The sequence below is a fragment of the Sycon ciliatum genome, chromosome 4 (assembly GCF_964019385.1).
Source record: "Sycon ciliatum chromosome 4, ocSycCili1.1, whole genome shotgun sequence".
NCBI classification, from domain to species: Eukaryota; Metazoa; Porifera; class Calcarea; order Leucosolenida; family Sycettidae; genus Sycon; species Sycon ciliatum.
Window position 1 is genome coordinate 42,196,762 of NC_088646.1, and position 23,826 is coordinate 42,220,587.

At 47.3% G+C, this 23,826-nt stretch overlaps 1 protein-coding gene across 4 annotated transcripts in view; it reads left to right on the plus strand.

Moving 5' to 3' along the window:
- LOC135816236 (probable ATP-dependent RNA helicase DHX34) overlaps positions 1 to 23,826 on the plus strand; it is a gene marked incomplete at its 5' end in the record, with an annotated part of 109,924 nt that overhangs the window by 16,317 nt on the left and 69,781 nt on the right. For all 4 annotated transcript variants that reach the window (XM_065329646.1, XM_065329648.1, XM_065329645.1 and 1 more), the window contains 7 exon segments: positions 3,958 to 4,105; positions 6,611 to 6,677; positions 7,682 to 7,789; positions 15,509 to 15,595; positions 16,366 to 16,440; positions 16,740 to 16,956; positions 19,749 to 19,882. In XM_065329646.1, coding sequence (XP_065185718.1) covers positions 3,958 to 4,105; positions 6,611 to 6,677; positions 7,682 to 7,789; positions 15,509 to 15,595; positions 16,366 to 16,440; positions 16,740 to 16,956; positions 19,749 to 19,882 — 836 coding nt within the window.

A 23,826-nucleotide genomic window follows, 5' to 3' on the forward strand; every position in this document is an offset into this window, starting at 1 on the left:
CAGTGTCGCTTGCACGCTCCGTCTCAGTGTAAGGAACCGATGCGTGTCACCGCTGACCGCCGTCCCACCCTGCCATTCCAGTCAACCAGTGCCGACTTATTTTCCTGTCAAGGCTGGGAATACCTGGTTTACGTCGACCGTCACACTGGCTGGCCTTGCATCGCCAAGATCGGCCGCACTGCATCTTCTGCCGATGTGATCCGTGTGTTCCGTGGCTGGTTCGCCGACGTCGGTGTCCCCAGCATCCTCACCACTGATGGTGGTCCGCAATTTTCATCACGTCGCTTCGCTGAATTTTGCACCCGATGGCAAGTTCAGCACTCCACGTCTTCCCCTCATTATCCTCAATCTAATGGCCATGCCGAAGCCGCCGTGAAAGCGATGAAATCACTTGTGTTGAAGACCACGTCCGACGGTAACTTGGACGTCGATGAGTTCAGACGCGCATTGTTAGAATGGCGCAACACCCCCCGAGAAAATGGTCAGAGCCCAGCCCAAGCACTGTTTGGTCGACCATTGTCCTCCTTCGTGACAGCTCATCATCTCAGCTTTGCTCCTGATTGGCAAGCCAAAGCCACCGATGTTGACAAGCGCTCTGCCGCTCAGTCTGCCACCCAAGAACAGCATTATGATGAGTCTGCCAGATCACTGTCCCCACTTCGCATTGGCATGCGGGTTGAAATCCAAGATCCGCGCACCAAACTCTGGCGCACCACCGGCGTGGTCGTCGCCATTGGTCGCAACTGGGACTATATGGTGAAGTTACCCAGCGGCCGTGTTTACTGGCGCAACCGTCGTCTTCTCAAGCCTGCCCCTGCCGTAGCCCCTCCTGCTCCGCCTGCAGACACCTCCCCGGCTGAGCCCGCAGCACCGCAGCAGCCTTGTGTGCAGCAGCCTCGTCGTAGCCAACGATCTCGCCAGGCACCAGAGCGTTTGAACATTTCGTCCACAGCATCTAAGTCCTATGCTTGACTCTACATACCTGTACCTCACACTCTTGCTCCAAGTAGTTGGTTTTGGTATCATGCTTCATTAGTGTTTACTTTCTTTTCTGTCACTTCTGTTTTTTCCTTCTCGTTTATGTGAGATAAACAGCTCCGATTTTTCGCTTGTTTATCTCAGAAGGGGCGTGTGGTGTACCCGTGTACATCGTACATATTTGCGCTCTCATGTTTCTTATTATGCTACTGCATCTCCTTGCATGGACGTGCGTACAACCTTACAGCATACTACTCATACTATGCATGCATGTGTGTACTCCGTGCCCATAATCGACAGTGCATGTCTCTTGTTGCTGTTCAGTCTTTCCTTGGTAGTTTCCTGACGAGTCGTCCTCTCTCAGTCCTTCGTTGCATTATTCTATTTCAATATAACTAATCATCACATAGACTTGATGATACCACAGATCCTCGACCTTGCCCGAGGATGAGGCACCAGGTATATCCTTCTCGACAAGGAGAAGTTCGCTCGCCTACATTTGACAGTTTCCTAGAACAAAAATTTAAATGATGCGAGAAGCTTGACGCAGATCACGACCAAGTGACGTCACTCGCGCGTACGCATGGAATCATTACGCAAGCGGTCTATTTCAAAAGTGCGCGGTGCGACTCGAGCATCAAGAATTTTAAACTTTTCATCACGCTGACTTGCTCAAATTTGCAGGGACTTCACTTGTGATATTTTCAAGAGTACACAGCAAAAAAATCGAAACTCTGCGATCAAAAAAAACGAAATCGCTAGAGCAAGGACGCGTTTGGGCCTTTGGGCCATTTTTTCGCGACGTCGCTGCACTCCACCGCTATAGCCTATAGCGCTGGATATGTACGTGACTGTACTGTGTCCTGGCTATCATGGTCGACCTCATTCTCTCCCTGGTACCTTTCCACTTCCGGGAAGCCCAAGATAAAGAAGATTGAGTGAGTAGAACTGAATTTATGATCCAAAGAACAAGAAAAATGCATAATTTTGAAAATTTTCCTAGGGCTCTTTAGAAAGGGTTTAAAAAAAAACGAGTCATTGTTTGGGATTCAGTTGGAACCCCCCCTAGAGATGACCCTGCGTACACGCCTGCCTGGTCACCATGGCACCCCAGTTTGGCAAGATGATCCGCCCTGTTGTTGCCCTTGATGCCACAATGACTGCCGACTCAAACCACGCGAGGGCAGTATGCATACACACACGGACATATAGCAAAGAGGTTGAAAGTGAGTGCCGCAAGAAAAGAAGAAAAACAGCACAAATAAATAATTCAAACCACGAAGACAGGCAGATTTCTACCGGAAATGATTGAAGATGTGATCAAGAATGTAGAGTTCCACGTTCTTAACTACGATGGCAACTGCCTGAGGATGCTGGCACCCACAGACGGGTGGTTGCTGCCCCTGACAGAAAGATAGAATGAAGAAAAGACTGAAGCAGAGGTGTCACATTGCAAAGTGTGAAATACACGAGGTAGGAATATTCGAGTGTCCAATTGTGATAAAATTGATGTAACGAATACTAGCACTAACTAACGGAGAACATTCCAACAAAAACAGTAAGAGGACTCCTTTACAACTGGCATCAGTAGAAGACATCAAGTTTACCGGGAATGGGGCGAGCGATGTTATTGATGGATGGTGTTATTGATGGATGATGTTATTGATGGATGATGTTGTTGATGGATGATGCTTTCAAGTTAACAGTCTAGAGAAAGGTCCTAACAACTGGGGCACACTTGTTAGTGAAATCTTCCGGCTTGTTTTCTACTAACCGGCAACAGTTGCACTCCTTGAAATCCGACCCAGAGTGCATATTTGGCGCCATCAAATTGCACGGCCCTTGACACCCTGAAAATGGCACAAATGCGACTGTTCGTACACATGTACAAATACAGTGATGTAAAGCCTAGTTCACATTCGACGCAACGCCGACGGTACGGGACGTAAGGGCTTGTCGGGAGGGCTGGGGTGAGCTGTAAAATCCTGTACGATTTGTACGACACGACATGCAGCAGTCGTTGCGACGTTCAACGTCGAACGGCGCGAGTCATAAGGCATGGTCCGTGACGGGGTGACTTTCGGACCTAATTTCTAGTTTTTCGGGACTTCGTTTCAATTATTTCTCCTTGAAAGAAGCGAAATCAAGTTAATACCAGTTTTTCATGAAGATCAAAAAATTAGCCCTGAAAGTTGTGGCATTCAAATAATTGCCCTAAGAAGTGATAGAATAGTTCGTCTGTCACGCTTCTGAACTATCCCTAAATACAATAAGTGACAAGAGATCTTATGTTGCTAAAATTCAACTCAAGTCGTGCTAGCCATTCTGTGAGTTATCATGGGAAGCGCAGTGTTCGAGATGCTAAAAATATCCAAGTATGAATCGGGAGTAGTCGGCGCGCGACGCCGTCTCCTGTTTACACTCGAATTGCAGCCGTTTTGTACGCTTGCGTCCCCGTCTACGCCCGTCTACGGTATGAAAAGTTGGATCGATCCAACTCTTCCCGTCGCTTCCCGATCTGTACGGTAGTACGGTTGCGTTCCTGTTCCTGGTGTTCACATTGGACGCCGTCAGACCGTCCCGTCGCTTCCCGTCGATCCTTACGTCGCGTCCCGTCGCGCCCCGTCGAATGTGAACTAGGCTTAATCAAAATTGTCCAGGGCACCAGTTATTGCGTAACTTGTGTTCCTTGGTCCTTTTTCTTTTCTATAAATTATCGATTTATTACGCCAAACGAAAAAGTTTGGGTGGGTGGGTCGAGGAGAGTTTCATGTTGAAAAATATTGATAGCAGAATCATAAATCCATTCTTGCTGTCGAACCTATTATATTTTGGTTCAGGTGGGCGGATGGTTGGGGGAGGGTCATAAGTTCATAACTGAACATTTTCGTTCTGTGAAAATGATTAATAATGCTGGATTGCTCCTTACATTGCACATTGTTTGTATTTCTTTCTTTTCTATCCTGTGACTTTGTGAAGGTCGTACTGGTCCTGGTGTCTGCTATCGTTTGTACTCGCAAGCTGATTATGAGTCTTTGCAGCCATACAGCACTCCAGAAATACTACGAGTACCACTTGACTCTCTGGTCTTGCAAATGGCCAGTATGGGATTAGAAGATCTCCGAAGGTGAGTAGACATGCTGTATCCCTGCCGGATCTTCCCTGTTGTGTGTTTCTGTGTCAAACTCTATCTGTGACCTCCCAGGCACGTAGCACACTTAAGTGACAAGTTTTGGGGGTTCATGAAATGCACTCCCGTTTTCAATGTGTACCAGTCTACCCAGTGAAATGTGCCAAAAGGGGACAGAGGAAGCATTACAACTGAGACACAGTGCAACTTGAAATGCATGATACATCTCTGCATACTGACCAACCACCATAATCTCAATCACTTGACAAGACATGCAGAATCCCTGGATTTCTCTCAAAATCCCTGGATGACACCAAGAGTACATAACCCCCCCCCCCCCCCCCCCCCCCCAGAGTGTGCAACTCCCACATACCCTTCTGTCCCGACAGAATTTCAAGTTGACGTCATTATTTATGACGCAATGCTCCTTGCACCAGTGATTTACAACATGTGTACGGGTGTCAACGCATCACACGTTTTTCTTTGCAATAATTTGTACAGGATCGATCGGCTTCGCGTCAACCACAGGTTCCGGATTCGTCTGATAATCCGTGTACAGTGCGCATTGCATCATCAAAATGACGTCAACTTGAATCGGGACAGCACCCATACCGCCATAGTGGAGTTGCACACTCTGGGGGGGGGGGGGGGGGGGTTATGCACTCTTGATGACACCAAAGCAAGTGAAAAAGAGCTTTTCCCGCCAAAAAAAGGCGGCATAGACTCTGCAGATCTGCGTCCAGCACCGTTCGACCCCTGCAGTGCAGTTCGACCAATTGGCGCCTGCCTAGCGCGCTTGTCAGTGCGAGATCTTGCAGGATAGGCTGGTCAGGTATTGAAAGTGCTGTGCACAGTTAGAAGTGCGAGTGCGCACCGTACATATTTTGAAAAAACCGGGACATTCGAGGCGAGTCCATGGGCTTTTCAGGAACATTCCGTATCAGACAAAAATGTGACTTTTCCGGGAGTTTGCTTGAAATCCCCAGGACCCCGGGAGTATTATTGTTTTCCCGGGATTTTCCCGGGAAAACCGAGAGAGTTGGACTGTATGTCTCTGGTTAGGTCGACCAGTACAACACCATCAATTCTTTATCCGAGCAAGCTGAAGCCCCCAGTAGAGTGAATAGCTGACCTAGCTAGGGAGTATTAGAGACAACAGTATGGCCAGTCCACGACAGAGCTGTAAGCCTTTCCACCCGAAGCTGCTAAGGACCTTGTGATGTTTTTTACGGTAATACCGGCTTCCGGGCCCATGCCTGGATATTACTGGCAGCGTCACTGCGTGACTTACTAGTGTTGTTTTAAAAGTATGTACCCCTCAGTTTAGTGCTATGGCTGTGCTATGGCTGTGCTATGGCTGTGCTATGGCTGTGCTATGGCTGTGCTATGGCTGTGCTATGGCTGTGCTATGGCTGTGCTACGGCTGTGCTACGGCTGTGCTACGGCTGTGCTACGGCTGTGCTACGGCTGTGCTACGGCTGTGCTACGGCTGTGCTACGGCTGTGCTACGGCTGTGCTACGGCTGTGCTACGGCTGTGCTACGGCTGTGCTACGGCTGTGCTACGGCTGTGCTACGGCTGTGCTACGGCTGTGCTACGGCTGTGCTACGGCTGTGCTACGGCTGTGCTACGGCTGTGCTACGGCTGTGCTACGGCTGTGCTACGGCTGTGCTACGGCTGTGCTACGGCTGTGCTACGGCTGTGCTACGGCTGTGCTACGGCTGTGCTACGGCTGTGCTACGGCTGTGCTACGGCTGTGCTACGGCTGTGCTACGGCTGTGCTACGGCTGTGCTACGGCTGTGCTACGGCTGTGCTACGGCTGTGCTACGGCTGTGCTACGGCTGTGCTACGGCTGTGCTACGGCTGTGCTACGGCTGTGCTACGGCTGTGCTACGGCTGTGCTACGGCTGTGCTACGGCTGTGCTACGGCTGTGCTACGGCTGTGCTACGGCTGTGCTACGGCTGTGCTACGGCTGTGCTACGGCTGTGCTACGGCTGTGCTACGGCTGTGCTACGGCTGTGCTACGGCTGTGCTACGGCTGTGCTACGGCTGTGCTACGGCTGTGCTACGGCTGTGCTACGGCTGTGCTACGGCTGTGCTACGGCTGTGCTACGGCTGTGCTACGGCTGTGCTACGGCTGTGCTACGGCTGTGCTACGGCTGTGCTACGGCTGTGCTACGGCTGTGCTACGGCTGTGCTACGGCTGTGCTACGGCTGTGCTACGGCTGTGCTACGGCTGTGCTACGGCTGTGTTACGGCTATGGCTGTGCTATGGCTGTGCTATGGCTATGCTATGGCTGTGTCACGGCTGTGTGGTACCTATCGTTGCGTGTGCAGGGGTGGATTTGTTCACCAAGCTGTACTTGGTATCGAAGTACATTGTGCTGTAGGATATTCCTTTATCAATAGTCCTCACTTGTTCAATGTCACGTGTGTTGTATTTTGTTGTTTTCTAACATCTTCTATTTCTGACCTCTCTTTAAAAATTCTTTTGCTCCCAGCTTTCCTTTCATTGAAGCACCTAGCAAGCAAAGTCTCCAAACAGCCATTTTCTACCTGAAGGAGCACGTAAGTCAGGGCAGTCACCATGGTTACTGTGTGTACTCTACTCTACTACTACTTTATCACACTCTTTATACTGCAGCACGGAAGTGTAGGTTATTATAATAGTTATATTAACTGAGCACAAAGAGGACTAAAGTAGAGGACTGGGGCAATTACAAGGAGAAGACAACTCGGAGGACTACAAGAAGAACAACTGTGAGGAGAACGACTAGGGGAATCACCTCTCTGCGCAAGCGCAGCCTTCAGAGTATAACGAAAGCTATGGAGGGAAAAAGAGGTGCATGCAGTAAGTGGCAATAGGGTGAGCGGGAAAAGGGGTGCATGCAGTAAGTGAGACAGGGTGAGCGGGAAAAGGGGTGCAGTGCATGCAGTAAGGGAGGCAAAGGGTCAGCAGGGCAAAGGTCAGCGGGGAGTGCATGAATGGGTGTGTACAGGGATGCGGAGATGTGTATGTATATGTGTACGGAAGTGTGTGCATACAGGAATGTGTATGGGTCTAAAGGGCTCATACAACGCTCACGTGTTCTATATTGAGTCATTCACTCCTCCTCCTCCTCCTCCTCCCCCCCCCCCACTTGTTCGAAATTGGACTGACTGACTGGCTGACTAGCCAACATTTGGTGGTTTCCCAGACAGGCTCTGTAAGCGTTTCAGTTTTTGGAAGTTGAGACGGCAACTGGCTTTCAGAGTTGAAAATGAAGTAAAATTCAACTGAAATACGCCAAGAACTCGGATATTGTGTTTGAACTCGTCGTGTGCCTTGAGGGTGCATGCTTCAACTACTGAATACGGCAATGACATGCACCCAGTCACGCTAACTGAGTAAGCTTCTTCTGCATACAAATTAAACAATGTAGAAGAAAAAGTGTCAAATGGGACTCCAACTTGTCACCATGGCAATTAGTTGTAAGTGGTAATCAATGACGATTACTCCAAAACACTAAAAATGTATACCAAGTTGTCAATGACAATGACTCTGTGTTTTTATGACTGGTGTTCTGTTCTAGGGAGCTCTGGATTCAGAAGAACGATTGACAAATATTGGAGCCATGCTGTCACAACTTCCAGTCGATGTGATGATTGGGAAGCTGTTGATCATGGGAACCGTCTTTCAGGTAAACTGTTAATCATGGCAACTGTCTTTCAAGTTAACTGTTCGTAAAACCAACTGTGGGTCACATAGGGTGGACTACGCCCTTAAAATGCACAGTTCGCACTATCACTCTACACTGCATGCACAGTTCACACTATCACTCTACACTGCATGGACAGTTCACACTATCATGCCCCGGCCCCCTGTATTTTCTATCTTTGATATTTGAAATCACGTCACCCAATGATAACAGCTGGGATTAACAAGGCCACTACTGATTCCACGTATTCCCGCCAGGGCACACGCTGACACGTGCCTCAGCCAGAGTACGCAACTGCAAAATTTTATTATTTCACTCACCAGTGGCAGAATTTCTCCATCTTGGGTTCATCAGCAAGCTACAGATCTACTACCTCTGCGAATCATGCAACTAGATGTCCAGCAGGAGCAACAGAATCGCCTTCATGCCAGTTGGGGGCTACCCCATTGCGCCTGAGTGAGATACTTTGCCTACCCTGACAAATTTCTTCGGTTCTGAAGTTTTACTCAGCGCAGAACAGCGGCTCAAAGTTCTCCATATTCCTGAAGCTCGAGCGAATCCTTTGTTTGGGCTCGACTTCGCATGCGCCGTGCAACCATGAGTCATAGGCCTCGTTTGAGAGATACTTTTTTTGACTTTGTTTTACTTCGCAAATCCAAACGGGAATTTCTTCCCAATGACAAGGCAGCGAAGAGTATACTGATAGGTGCAGATCACTGCGCACACAAATATTTTGTCAAAAAGTTCAAGCGTATTTTGTGTTTCGCTCTTCGGCACTCCGTGAAACCACATCTCGCTATATCAAACGACATATCACTGGAAAGCTTGTTTTCTCAGCTTTCCAACGAGCTAGCATTTGCGATGATCGGAGAAGGACACCAGAGTAACGATAATTTGAACACTGGTGTATATGCACTGTACAAATGTATGCACTCTCAGGACAAGTATACTCGTCCTCTGGAATACAGCGAACATGTTTTGGACGAGTTAACTCGTCCTCGGTCCTCAAAGGGTTTAAAAAATTGTTTGTATGACTAGTACAGGTCCTCCCCGTTATAACGAGTTCGGTTAGTACATAAACCCCGTTAGTAGATACAAATCTGAATTCCCCTGGCGAAACGTGGTCTATACCACTGTTTACAGGTCCGGATACAACATAATCCGTTATAACATGAAACTCGTTATAACGAGTCATTGTGCTGGCCCCGGGAAGCATCTCCCTCATTATAACATAACTTGTCCAATGGAGAAACAAGAAGTTAGAGTGAAGAACAAAGGGAAGGTCTTTGTGCAGCGTCGTAACATCAAATACCCACAACATTTTCACCAATCTGTATAGGTTACTCAAATGAACAACATCGACAGCTAATTCAGTCTAGGGTACATCGTATGCACTCAACGACAGTACGCTACCAGCACACTCCAGGTGAAGCGGCTATGTCTGCAACGCGTGGGCACGGAAGAGGAAATAGTGTTGTAAGATAAGTTCTTTCCATTGAGGTTTTGTTAGTTGTCGTCTGAGATACGACAATTGTACGTCCGTTCAAATACGGTCCAGTGAACACGCGGAAACAAAAAGGAGTGCGTAATAATTCAACGAAGTTTGACGAAAAGGCTGCAGAACGGACCAAAACATACTTTGCTCACCTCAAAGAAACGTCTAAGTGACGGAGTCGAGTGCAAACAGAGATTGAGTGAACCAAGCTGCACTTCAAACTGACAAGGAAAAATTGTCCTAGCTCTAGGCGCTATGCAGCATGAGGCTTGTGACACACCTCCGACCTGCACCTGTGATCTACCATGTGTACGGTGGATCCCTGAATGGGGCCATGAAAAACCAGTAGATCCTGCATCGGTTACGGATCGGGACGAGCATGAGTCCATGTACGGAGCACTGTACCCGCGCTGGGTAGACTCCGGGGACACAACATGGATCGATTGTGGACTTCGTTCGTCAACCAAGGCGAATATCAGTTCATTCAGGGGGCCTTGAACTAGAAAAGATCGATCAGGGTTTTGTTTTTGGTTGGTCTGTAGCTTTGGATCCATGAAGGAAGCCATGGAATTTGATGTTTCTCAATCAGGACGCAGATCATCAAACTGCATCGTACAGATGTAGTGAGATGTACGTCGATCCATCCCGGGTGTCTTACGAATACGAGAACACTATCCATCGGCTTCCTCGCGTACTCGCTGGATTCATGCAGAGCGCCTGAAAATGCGAATGCAATTTGATGATCCTCGACCAGGACGCAGATGATCAAACTAGGGATGTACGTCGATCCATCTCAGGTGTCTTGATCACCAGAAGTAACACCAATGGCAGCACGGACCATCCACCCGCTTCCTCGCGTACTCGCTGGATTCATGCAGAGCGCCTGAGAAAGGCGAATTATTTTCTGTGCGCTCTGTGTGAATCCGGGCGTGCTGTTGAAAAGGTGAAAACTAAAATCTTTCGAATCATATCGTTTCAAACGTTTGTGAGTGTAGTTGTCCTAAAAGAAGAAGTAGAAAAGCTGGTCAGGTCTAGCTCGAGTAGTCATGTCGAAGTCTGCAAGTGCAAAGGCAACGCGAGGTGAGCTTTCTCTCAAAGAGAAATACGAGATCGTGCAGATGCAAGAAAGAGGATTGAAAGCGGCGAGCATCGCTCGTAACGTCCGTCGCCCGGCTCAAACTATCTACACCGTGCTAAAACAAAAGGATGCAATCAAGCGTGCATACCTTGGCGGCGAGCGGCCTTCGTCTGCACAGCGCGTAAGGCGGTCTCGCTGGCCGGAGCTGGATGCAGCTCTGCGAGATTGGCTTGCTTGCGCTAGAGCTGCAAATCTGGATGTGACAGATGACATCCTGACGACGGAAGCGGAGAAGCTTGCACGACAGCTGGGGATTTCAAGCGAGGATTTCTCAGCGAGCCATGGCTTCATAAGTCGCTTCAAGGCACGGCACCAAGTCTCGCTGAGGACGAAAGCTGGAGAGGGGAGAGAAGCTGCAGCTGATCACAACATCGATCAATGGCTCCACGATGTTCTCCCAACATTGATTGAAGGGTATGGACCCAAAAATGTTTTCAATGCAGACGAAACGGCATTGTTTTACCGGCTGCTTCCTCATCACACTCTAGCATTCCGCGGAGAGAAGTGCCAGGGCGGGAAGAAAAAGAAGGAGAGGCTGAGTGTATTGTTAGCTGCCAATATGGATGGTTCGGAGAAGCTGGTGCCACTGGTTATTGGGCATTACAAAAACCCAAGGTGCTGCAAGAATGCCAGATCCTTGCCGGTGACGTACAAGCACTCAAAGAACGCATGGATGACAGGGCATTGTTCAAAGAGTGGCTGATGAATTTCAACCAGGAAATGGCAGCAGAAGCGAAAAGTGCTCCTTTTCTTGGACAACTGCTCGGCCCACTCAGCTGCAACCCTGACAGCGAATTTCTCGCACATAACCATCCATTACTTCCCTCCGAACTCGACATCCAGGAGCCAGCCGATGGATCAAGGCGTGATCCGCAGCATGAAAGCAGCCTACCGTACCAAGCTTCTGCGGCGCATCGTGGATGCCTTTGATTCCGGCAAACCTACCGATGAGGCAAAGAAGGTCAATGTTCTGGAGGCCATTTTCATGCTGCATGCAGCCTGGCAGAGAGTCACGCCCACTGTAGCAAATTGTTTCCGACATGCCAAGTTTCATGATGAATCGTCTGGCCAGACTGAGTCCTTGGCAAATTCGAACGTGCCAAATGGCAACGAAGATGGCCTGCTAGCCATGACTGAAGCATAGGATAGCTTAGCTGACCAGACTGGTGACAAAGAGGATTACTCTCTGCCAGAATATCTTGACTTTGACGAGGGCATTGCAACTGAGGGTCCTGCGGCTTTAGACATTGCCCAGCATAGCAACACTGCCAACAACAGTGGGAGTGATATTGAAGATGACACCGAAGCCCCAGCTGCGAAGCCACCGACTCGATCAGAGGCAGCAGTCTCTCTTCAAGTTGTGAAGGACTATGTGAGCCAGAGCACGCCAAAATATGACCACAGACCAGAAATTCGATTTTCAGTTTTTTGTTAAAAAATGATCCAACACACCTAATGTTCACTGTCTGAAAGTTTTGGATTGATCCGAAATGTCTAAGTGTTGCTACAATGGTATTATATGCAGCACTGTTGAAATGGTGAAATTCTATGTACAGCAATGGGATTGTCATTTTTGCACACAATTGATATGCCCCTTGGTTCATCCTTTCCGGGTCAGTTCCTCTGTCCAGGGTCTTATAGCATGAGCTGACAGGTACTCAGCCACATCCAAATTGTCTATAGGCAGCTGAGCTGGGTGTCCGAAATACCTCCTGTTTGGAGCACCACTGGAGAACCGCCAGCGAAAACACGGTCAACATCTGTGAGATGGCCGAAGAAGTTGGCACTCCATGTCCTCTCCATCACACTCCACCTGTACTTTCAGATATACAGTATACACTGCTGCACACATTGTTCGTCAACATACTAGACGTCGCACTCATATTCCCCACACTAAAGCCCATCTGCACACGGTTTTCTCCGCTCGCCAGAGAGTACTGCTTTCGCTGCATACTGCTCATGCTAGCGATGTTCCGCATAAGGGTACTTAAATTATCGACTTGAGCAAGTTGAGGGAGCAGCAGAGTCCAGTGATTGTTTTTGCACTTGCAACCAATACTGGCATTGTCCCGGATATGTGCAGCGATGTCCATTCTGGCCAAATCATCGGCCGACTCACCTCCCAAGTCAGTGTCGATGCCAATCGCTTGCCAGGTTGTCATCAGAGTAGAATTCCTCGTCACAGCAGATCGTGGGACTACCAGCATCAATTCTTTTTACGCTCGATGAAAGTGTCGCTCTCAAATGACTCGTCGCTGTATCCATCATCGTCTTCCTTCTGTTTCCGACTCGAATCCCCAAAATATTTTATCCTGCGCATGGAGTGCGATGATGTCGTCTTCTTCCGCTCCGCAGTACATTACTACTACTACGCTCTTCTGTCGATACATTGAGGACGATCAGTTTTAGGCGACTCAGCGCAACGTGGAATACAAACTCTAACAAATAAACTTACTTGCAACAGAAAATTGCATCCGGAACAGTCCAGTCGACCGAGGAGAACAACAACAGCAACTCGCGCTGCACTGCACTTCGTATTTTTTGCCGCGGAATTCAAATCGCGATTATCTCGACTTTTTCAAAAAAAGCTGTGGTCATGTTTTAGCGCGCTCGGGCTCATGTCATGTCGCTGGATCCTGGCGTTGTTGACGACGCCATTTTCACAGGCACTTCTGACATTGACGACTTGCTCCTGAAACGGGTCATGACCGCGACGCATCAGTCATCTATCCATGCCTTCCTTTCACCATCCAGTGGAACAACCAACATACGCAGATCACTCCAGCCACCAACTACCACAGAAGTGAAAACCAAGGCCGGAAAGCACCAGACCCAGGCAGTAAAACCAGCCGCCACCATCAAGACATTTTTTGCTGCCGTGCGGCCTCGTGAAAAGGAGGTAGTGTGCACTGATGTATCCGAGGGTGAAAGGAATTCGCTTTCATGCTGGAGTGACAGCAACGTGTCTAGTTCTGATATTGAAGTTGTCACTTGCAGCTCGGAAGAGAATGATGACGACATCATAACACAACGTCCCAGGTCAGCATGCAGAGGTGTTGTAAGCATCCTGACCTCCAGCTCTTCTTCGGAAACAGTTTTCACTCCAACAGTATCCGCTACTACGCCCGACCATCCAGCAACCTCATCATCGTCTTCTGAAAGCGACTGCACCCCACCATTTGCTGTTGCGTCATGTACATCCGAAGCTACTTCAGTAATGTGTGAGATATGCAATGGGGCTGACATCAGAAAATGCAGAACATGCACCAAGTGCGCGTTAAGGTACCATCACTGCTGCCAAGTCGATGATGAAGACGAGAAATTCTGCAATGCATGTTTTGCTGCAGTTTAAGTCTGCCAAAGGACTGATTGTGTCATCCCACTCCCTGCTCTTTCTCGCTTCAGGATCTCTCCCACCTCCTTCTGCCCATTTGCCTTTTTTCCGACCTGGCTCTTGTTGATCCCTCTCACTCACTCTCTCACACTCTCTCACTCACTCTCACTCTCTCACTCACTCTCTCGCTAACACTTAGTGGGTCTCTCACTCTCTCGCTCACTCTTAGCGGCTCTCTCTCTCACTCACTCACTCACTCTCTTGCTCACTCTCTCACTCACTCTCTCACTCACACTAGATAACTAAATCACTCTCATTCTTTCACGCTCTCACTCACTTCCTCACTCTCTCACGTACTATTTTACTTACTCTTAGGCTCTCATTCTCTCACTCTCTCACTCTCTTGCTCACTCTTAGGCTCTCTCATTCTCTCACTCTCTTGCTCACTCTCTCACGCACTCTCTCACTCACACTAGATCACTAAATCACTCTCATTCTCTCACTCTCTCACTCTCTCACTCTCTCACTCACTCTCTCACTCACTCTCTCCTCACTCTCTCACTCACTCTCTCACTCACTCTCTCACTCACTCTCTCACTCACTCTCTCACTCACTCTCTCACTCACTCTCTCACTCACTCTCTCACTCACTCTCTCACTCACTCTCTCACTCACTCTCTCACTCACTGTCTCACTCATACTCGCATCACTAGATCACTCTCATTCTCTTACACTTTCTCACTCACTCTCTCACGCGCTCTCACACTACCACACTAGATCACTCTCATTCTCTCACAATCTGTCACTCCCTCTCTTACTCACTAACTTACTCACTCACTCACTCTCTCTCTCTCACACTCTTCCTCTCTCTCACACTCTTCCTCTCTCTCACTCTCTCCCTCTCTCTCACACTCTCTCACTCACTCTCTCACACTATCCCCCTCTCACTCTCTTTTTCCGTCTCTAGCTTTCTCCCTCTCCCACTCTTGCGTTCTCCATCTCGTTCTATGCACGTGTCAATCTTTGAAGAAATTGTGATATTAAATGCTCTGCTGTAACAAGACTTAGTGCACAATTTACGTTTGAACTCACATAACCTGCCAAATCCAAGATGCTGCTTTTACTGCACTCTTCATTAACTGGAGGGACAATTATTATATATTTCAGTGTTGATCTCTGTACTTGTACCAAATACGCTATTACACTGCATTGAAACTGTACAGTGTATCTTTATTTTCCGCATCCGATAAACAGCCGGCATGTAGTACTGTATTGAAATTATCTTATAACGAGTTACAGGGTCTAGAAATTATTTTGTATCGAGGGAAACCCAGAAACGTGCATATCATCGCTTACTGACCATGTATGGTGGCAAGTCCTGTTACAAGATAAGTCTCGTTATAAGACTTTCCTGACGGCCCAGAGATTATCTACTAGTGAGGGAGGACCTGAAGATGGTTGCTCCAACGAGGAGCACAGATACAGGGAGGACATGTATCTTTTTATGACCAGTGTGTCGTGTTTGGCTTGGTGTGTGTATTTGTGTGTGTGTGTGTGTATGTGTGTATAGACAGTTGTCTTAAGTCCCTGGGCTGCTTATATGTGTGTATATGTATATGTCTATGTCTGTGTCTGTGTCTGTGTCTGTGCATGTGCGTGTCTGTGTGTCTATGCATGTGCGTGTCTGTGTGTGCTTGCGTGCGTGTGTGTGTTCTTGCATGCACATGCTTTCTAGGTTATCCAGCCAATTCTTACAATGGCTGCATGCCTTAGCGTGCAGAGTCCGTTTCATCGCATGGCTGATGGCAACTTGGATGTTCAGGTAGGGAGCAATTTATTATGCATTTTGTGGGTTGAATATGTCTCCCTATATCAAGAGGAATCTGGTCATATCAGGAGCGTTTCCGCTACACCAAGGGCACCAAACGGATGTTGTGGTTCGTATTCAGCCCGCACACTACTCATACATGTACACAGTTCCACTGATACACACGAATCGGAGAGTTTAGAAATACATTGCATTGAAAGGGAACATGGCAGTAAAGGTAAAACCAGAGAGGAAAGACATGCAGCACAGGAAGCCAAGATGGATCCAAGGAGAAGCACATTGCACACATGCGCACACTCTACATACAGAGAGTGCTGCATAGCAACAGTAACGACGCGCATGGCAGCAGTAACTACGTGCATGGTAACAGTAGCTAAGATAATCTGATAATGACGTCACACATAGCATGCATGTAATCTAGGACTGTGACGTTGCACATAATAACATGCATGCAATCCATAACACACTTTGATCGTGATCCCTTGCTCACTTGAATACTTAAAGTGGCCCATGACATTCAACTCAACAGCTGTATCCTTACTATGCCCATGACATTCAACTCAACAGCTGTATCTTTGCTATGCCCATGACATTCAACTCAACAGCTGTATCCTTGCTATGCCCATGACATTCAACTCAACAGCTGTATCCTTACTATGCCCATGACATTCAACTCAACAGCTGTATCCTTGCTATGCGCATAACATTCAACTCAACAGCTGTATCCTTACTATGCCCTGTAACCTATCTTACTATTGCTACAGAGAAACCGGCGCACACTCGAGTCTGATCATGGTGACCCATTCACATTGTTCACAGCTTTCAATGAATGGATTCAGGTAAGAACAAGCAGTTCGATATTGGCCGTCTGATGATGGTAAGAACAAGCAGTTCGATATTGGCCTTCTGATGATGCTAAGACCAGCTGTGTAGTATAGTCTTGGGTAACAATGGACAAGCCAATCAGCCAATCAGCCAATCAGCATAGCTTGTCCAACACACACACACAAGCCAATCAGCATAGCTTGTCCAACAACAAGTCTGATAGAAGCAGCTGCCAGTTGGCAGTTGCCTCTGAGCAACTCTTGCTGACATCACTGCTGTTACACTTATCTTCTGTTTTTGTGTGATGTCACAGATCAAGTCTAATGATCGTCATGCTGGTTCTAACTCGCACAAATGGTGCCGACGTCGAGGTTTAGAACAACAACGCTTCTATGAAATTGCTAAATTGCGAAGGCAGTTTGAAGGGATTTTGAGTGATCACAGATTGCTGCAAACTGGGTCAGACAGCTCGTCAAGTGAGGACGATGCTGAAGACAGTAGGAAAGCACGTGGCTGGGACAAACGTGAAGGTCTGTAGTGGTGTGTAATGATGTGAATATGTATAGAATAAACACCGATGTAGCAGTGTGGATACATGGTGTGAATATGTATAGAATAAACACCGATGTAGCAGTGTGGATACATGGTGTGAATATGTATAGAACAAACACCGATGTAGCAGTGTGGATACATGGTGTGAATATGTATAGAATAAACACCGATGTAGCAGTGTGGATACATGGTGTGAATATGTATAGAATAAACACCGATGTAGCAGTGTGGATACATGGTGTGAATATGTATAGAATAAACACCGATGTAGCAGTGTGGATACATGGTGTGAATATGTATAGAATAAACACCGATGTAGCAGTGTGGATACATGGTGTGAATATGTATAGAATAAACACCGATGTAGCAGTGTGGATACATGGTGTGAATATGTATAGAATAAACACCGATGTAGCAGTGTGGATACATGGTGTGAATATGTATAGAATAAACACCGATGTAGCAGTGTGGATACATGGTGTGAATATGTATAGAACAAACACCGATGTAGCAGTGTGGATACATGGTGTGAATATGTATAGAATAAACACCGATGTAGCAGTGTGGATACATGGTGTGAATATGTATAGAATAAACACCGATGTAGCAGTGTGGATACATGGTGTGAATATGTATAGAATAAACACCGATGTAGCAGTGTGGATACATGGTGTGAATATGTATAGAATAAACACCGATGTAGCAGTGTGGATACATGGTGTGAATATGTATAGAATAAACACCGATGTAGCAGTGTGGATACATGGTGTGAATATGTATAGAATAAACACTGATGTAGCAGTGTGGATACATGGTGTGAATATGTATAGAATAAACACCGATGTAGCAGTGTGGATACATGGTGTGAATATGTATAGAATAAACACCGATGTAGCAGTGTGGATACATGGTGTGAATATTGTTCCACTTTTTTTTCTTTTTTTTCTTTTTTTGTGTGCGTCCACATACCGTACTCACTCGATTAGAAGTCGGGGGCTTCTATTTTTTCAATACCGATTTTGAGGAGGCTTCTATTCAAGAGGGGCTTCTATTCGAGAGGGGCTTTTATTGTTTCATTCCATACCAGTATTCCAATCAAATCTCTAAAACTTTCATATTCACAGCAACTCAACCCTGAGTTAGTTCGCACACACTAAGTCGACCAGGACGTACCTGGTATACCAATATGAACATGCACGGGGTGTTTTTTGCACACTTGACCTTCATACATGGCACTACCTGGTCACCCCATACTTTGCGAGTAGTAGTCCGGGCTTCTATTCGAGAGGGGCTTGTATTTTTTTCAAACAGTCCTTGTAGGGGGGCTATTATTCAAGAGGGGCTTTTATTCGAGAGGGGCTTCTAATCAAGTGAGTACGGTATATGCCGAATGTACCATTTATTGAAACAAAGAAAAATGGTGGCACCTACAGTTGCGCTCGGTGAAATCCGGCCCGAAGTGCATAACTGGCGCCCAGTACTGATGCGGCCCTTGACGCCCTCAAAGCTGTACAAGTGCTAGTGTGCACGTGTGCCGTATGAACTGTGCATGTGCTGTACTCATACAAATACGCATGCATGCTTACACCGAAGTGTAGAAAACCGCGCCAAACAAAGCCAAGTGTAACATTCATTTCAGTTCAGCACAAGTAAAGAAGACGGAGATCGTTTCGAAGCAGTTCATTTCATACACAGAGCAGCAGGGCTTCAATATTTTGTGTGGCCACCGTCTGCTTCGATTAGGGCTTCAACACGACGTGGCATTGAATCCACGTATGGGAAAACCGTGTCAGGAGCCAACGAGTCCCACTGCACCAGCTGGTCAGCATTCTCGCAGCGATGTGGAATTATTCTCTTCTTGAGAAGAGCCCACACAGTGGGAATGGCCGTGTCCTTCTTCTCTATCTCTTCTTGATCTTGAGCTGTACTTCGTGAAGTGAATGAAAGAGATTTTGAACTGTTTTTAGCATGCAACACGTTCACTCCGAACTTTCACACGAGGTGCGTACAGTTGAGTTCGTACACACACATCGCCAGTGATGTAATGGGAGCTGGCTTCGCGGCGCCGGCTTTGCACTTCGGGCTGGATTTCACCGAGCGCAACTGTATGTACAGGGGATGGCCCACGCCTGGTATAAAGTAAACGTAAAAGAGAAAAAAAGTAGTACAGTGAAATGAGGCTCAAAGTCACAGACAGCACACGGGGTCGCCGTGGCAAACAAAGAGAGAGAAGAAGGAAAAGGAAAGATGAGAAAGAAAGAGAGGTAAGCAGCTCCATGTACATCAGCAGTACTTGTGTCATACGCTTACAATGAATACCCAGCAGCCGCCAGCACAGCCGGGTGAACTGGAAGTGGCACTGAAGAGTGCCGGTAGCCGCGCAGACTAGCAACCATGGCTCTCACTAGGCTGAAGGACAGTTTAGTCCGGACGAAAGCCATGGTGACGGAAAAACTTATTTGGGGAATATGATCATTTCTTGGTTTGTAATTTTCAGGATTTTTTGACTCTGGTTGTTGCTGCATGTGCTGGGGCTGATGTCCGGAGTATACCGGTATACTCTGTCTCTTGGTATACATGTGCTGGGGCTGATGTCCGGTGTATACCGGTATACTCTGTCTCTTGGTATACAGGTGCTAGGCTGATGTGCGGTGTATACCGGTATACTCTGTCTCTTGGTATACAGGTGGCTTGTCATGATTTGACTGGTGGTGAAAGCACACCATTGATGGTACAGTGTGTTGTTTGACTGCGTATTTTGCAATATCAGGTTCGAAGCAGGGAGAGGAGGGCAAGACAGCTGGATCTACTCACTCTTTGGAACAAAGAACTTTGCGAAAACTCAAGCGCCAACACCGTCAAGATGCTCGTAAACGGAAAGTTCTGCGGCTAGATGAAAACAAGGTTGGTAGCAAATATATATCAAGAATTAGGAATTAAAATATAGTTACAGATGTAGACACTTGCTGCAGCCAGCATCAAACACATCCTTAGCCCATTATGTTCAGTGCTGTCTGATGATCGTTTACAAGTAAAAACTCCTTTTTCCAACACTACCAACAAGCCTTCGAACAGTAGTACCGTAAAGTCCGCTGCAAACGCCCACCCCAGCGAGTCCATACTATTTTCGTCTTTTTCAGGTCAATATAGTTGTAGAAAACTGGCATGAAGGTCGAATGCGTACGAAAACGGCTGTAATGCCTACAAACTGCCTATGTCTTAGCAGGAGGCTCTGCAAAAGCGATTGTCATCATCTTGCTGCAAGAAAAACTTCTGTCGAGATTTCCTTTCACTCGATAAGCGAGTCGTCTTTGTGGTAGGTCGCTCTCCATGTAGTAATGCTGTAGAATTCATCTGGTTTTCACGAAACTTAATTTCTGCAGTGCCACAATGTGGCATTTGCAGAACGGAACAATGATTGTTCTGACGAAGCGTCATTCAACGACTTGACCGCTCGCAGTATTGCAGTTGCAAGTCAAACAGGGTATGTCACAGTAGCTAGTACAAGCTACACCTACAAAGTCGCTACTAACTTATTGAAAACTCTGAAGTGCTCGAGAAAAACCCTTGCCTTTGAGCATTGCGTGATTTGGAAATGATCAGAAGTGTACTTGGTTCCTGCAATACTCTGTTCTTCGCTACCTTGTCATTCGGAAGAAACTCCCATTTGGATTTGCGAAATAAAGCAACCATCATAATGAAATCACTACGAGCTAGCTCGTAGCTAGTGCCCAAAGAGATTTTGAAACCAGGAAAGTGGACATAGTTTACCGTAGCAAAGCGCTCTTCCCGCTACGGTATGAGACGTACTTTCGTACAGTAGAGGTGACAGTGCATGGGGTCAGTGTGTACAGGCCAGCAGATCTTGCAAAAATGGGGTGGGCATTTGCACCGCGCTTTACGGTATTAGGCACTTCAGGCGATTTTTTCAAAAGCAGAAATGTAGAAATGTTCGTATTTCTTTCTTGTATTCGATTCAAATAGGTATAGGAAGACTCCACAGAAAATTTGAAGCAAAAGGAACAACCTGGCACAGAGATAGCCACCCAAAGTTGGAGAAATATTATTACGGCAATTATTTCAGTATTTCGATAGCACCAGCATGTAGCATGTCAGCACTTGTATCAGTGTCCATAGTTACAAAACACCAAACATGTGAATCAGGTGAAAATAATCAAATGAATGCAGAAACAAACATGGTTAGGCACTCTTCATTAGTCTGGCAACTCAGCCGACGACAACGGGTGTCGGCACCATGGCAACTCCATAGCAACAGCATAGCAACCATACAGAACAGGCTGCAACTAGGCGCAAGATGACACTTTGAGGTAAAATGAAGGTGACTACAGTAAATTAGGTGCCAGAACACATTGTTGCTATGGCAACAGCATACAGCACACAGCAATTAGTTCGTTCACCCTGTCCGGACTCAGCAACGGCTGGCTGAGTACACGGTGATAGCAGCGAGATTAAGTTCGTGGTGAGTTGTTCCACAGACAGCTGCTTCCCATCACTAGATAAAGCGAAAGATGATGAAGGTGCTTTTTGTTGCGGAACAAACTTGCGAAAAAACAGCTGAGAACGAAGAGCAGCTCGCTGATCAGGAACCCTGATGATCTTCGACATCTCCTCGGACACCTTGTCTTTGAAGGTCCACAGTCCACCCAACGCCGTCACCTCTGCGGTAAGTGTCTCCTTCTCTTGCTGTTGCTGGTTCTTCCGAGCAATCTTTGCTTGTTTTTGCTTCAGGAGCTTCATGCGAGAATCCTGGATGGCTTACGGCGAGCCTTGAAAGCCTGCCGAAACTCAGGCGCAGCACGCATCGCAGAGCTTAGCAGCGCCTCCTTCTCTTTATCAGATTTGTGCCTCAGCCACTGAGAGGTCTGATTGTTGGAAAACATCAGCAAGCCCTCTAGTGCAACCGTCTGGATATTGGGCTTCTCGCGAAGGTAGCGATCTAGCTTCCCAAAATCACTCTCACAAATTGCATTCGTCTTCCTCACAGATGCCGTCTCAGTGGTACTCTGCAAGCCGGATGGCTGGTGAAATGTACCACCAGGAAGGTGATCGCACAGCAGCCGGGTGGAATACAATGCAAAGCCAGCAAACAGTACTTGTAGGATCTCGCACGTCAAGGCATCATTCTCCTGTGGCTCAATCATCTTGTTCAGAACAACATCGGTGAGTGAGATCTATTGCGGCACTAGTAAAGGGTCGAGCACTTCCTTCTAAAACATCTGTCCAGTCTTGTGCCCACTCTTCCATTTTCTTGACGAGTTCAGTGTACAAGTAGATCAGACTAATAATTATCATATAATTATGGTCTTGTCCTTGTCCTCCATGACAGCCCACAGTGGTGCAACTAAAAGCTTGCAAATGAGCCCAAGAGCCTGGCACCCAGCAACCAGCTCAGGAACACACAGGTCAGCTTTCACAGCCTTCAATAGCCGGTTCGTCTCACCATGGACATCCTGTAGGTAGGACACCATCATCTCATGCAGATATGCAATACCAGCTCTATTGAAGAAAATCACATAATTTCTGTTGCCACGGTATTCACACAGCGGAGACTTGATGTTTAAAATCTGCCATAGAACCAGCTGACTCATCGCCATGTTCTTCAAAAGCTTTAGTGGCTGAATAAATGAGGCGGTCGATGCAGCTATGACTGGGCTCAAACGCTCCAGGGAGGTTGCTGGCACCAATCTTAGCACCTTCAAAATGAGCTTCTTCCCATTTTTTCAGGATTGCATCTGATTGGTCAGCCAGGCCAGCGATATAATGGAGATCACAGAAAAATAATTGAATGCTGACACTTGCTTCTGCTGATCTTCCGAGAGGTCAGCCCAGTCACTTTGCACATTGGGGAGTATCTCTGCTCGATATTCCTGCAAAAGATCATTTTAAAAGTTTTTCTGGACAATACATCGGTCGCTCATAGTATTCTTAACATTTGCGAGGATGCGATCACCTGCACTGGTGCCACCTTCAGTAGTATCGGCCATCTTGGACACATCAGCCAGAACAGCCTTGAGCATTTCGAGAGTGTAGACTGCAGTGCCTCGCTCCATGTCCACCATCCCAAAGCTGTACACACGCTGCAGTGCCTTGCTCCATGTCCACCATCCCAAGACTGTACACACGCTGCTGGCTTGTACACATCTGGTAAGCGCCGTACTTGCTGGCGTGCTTACTGGTACCGTCGCTGTGGAGTGTCGTAAACTGCTCCTCTTCTAATTCCTCTGCTATCTGGAGGCTAGCCAGACCTTTTAACTCCACAAGCATCTGGGAAAGAAGGCTCTGAGACGGCAGTCTTTCCGCAGACATGCCAACACAGTACACTGTTGATAACCTTTTTATATTAAAGATGCCAACATTGCTCGACAGCAGTTCGAGGCAGCACTGACGCACTGCGGGCAAGTACTTTCCGTCAGCCATAGTCTCAAACTGGATGGTACCGCTCCTATCGATGGCGTCTGCTTGAAGAGAGGTAAGTTCTTCCCGGAGGGCATCATTTTTCTTTGCGTGAAGCTGTCAAGCGAGACGACAGTTCATCAACTTCATCTTGAAGATCACTGACGGATACATCAGATTTGCTTTTCCGCTGAAACTGTTTCTGCCGAAGCCGGTTTTGCAGAGTCTGTCAACTTTCCTTTGATGCTGCTGTGACACTTTCAAGCTCTTCCTCCAAGTCTTGTGACTGTCTCTCTCTTCGAACTATCTTCTTACGAGCATTGCGAAGCTGACCTCGGTAATCTTTTAGCTGCGCTTCCAAATCATCCACTTTTGAGCTCAGGTCCGAAACATCCTGTGCAAGCTCGACGTTTTCCAGGAAAACAGGGTCACTG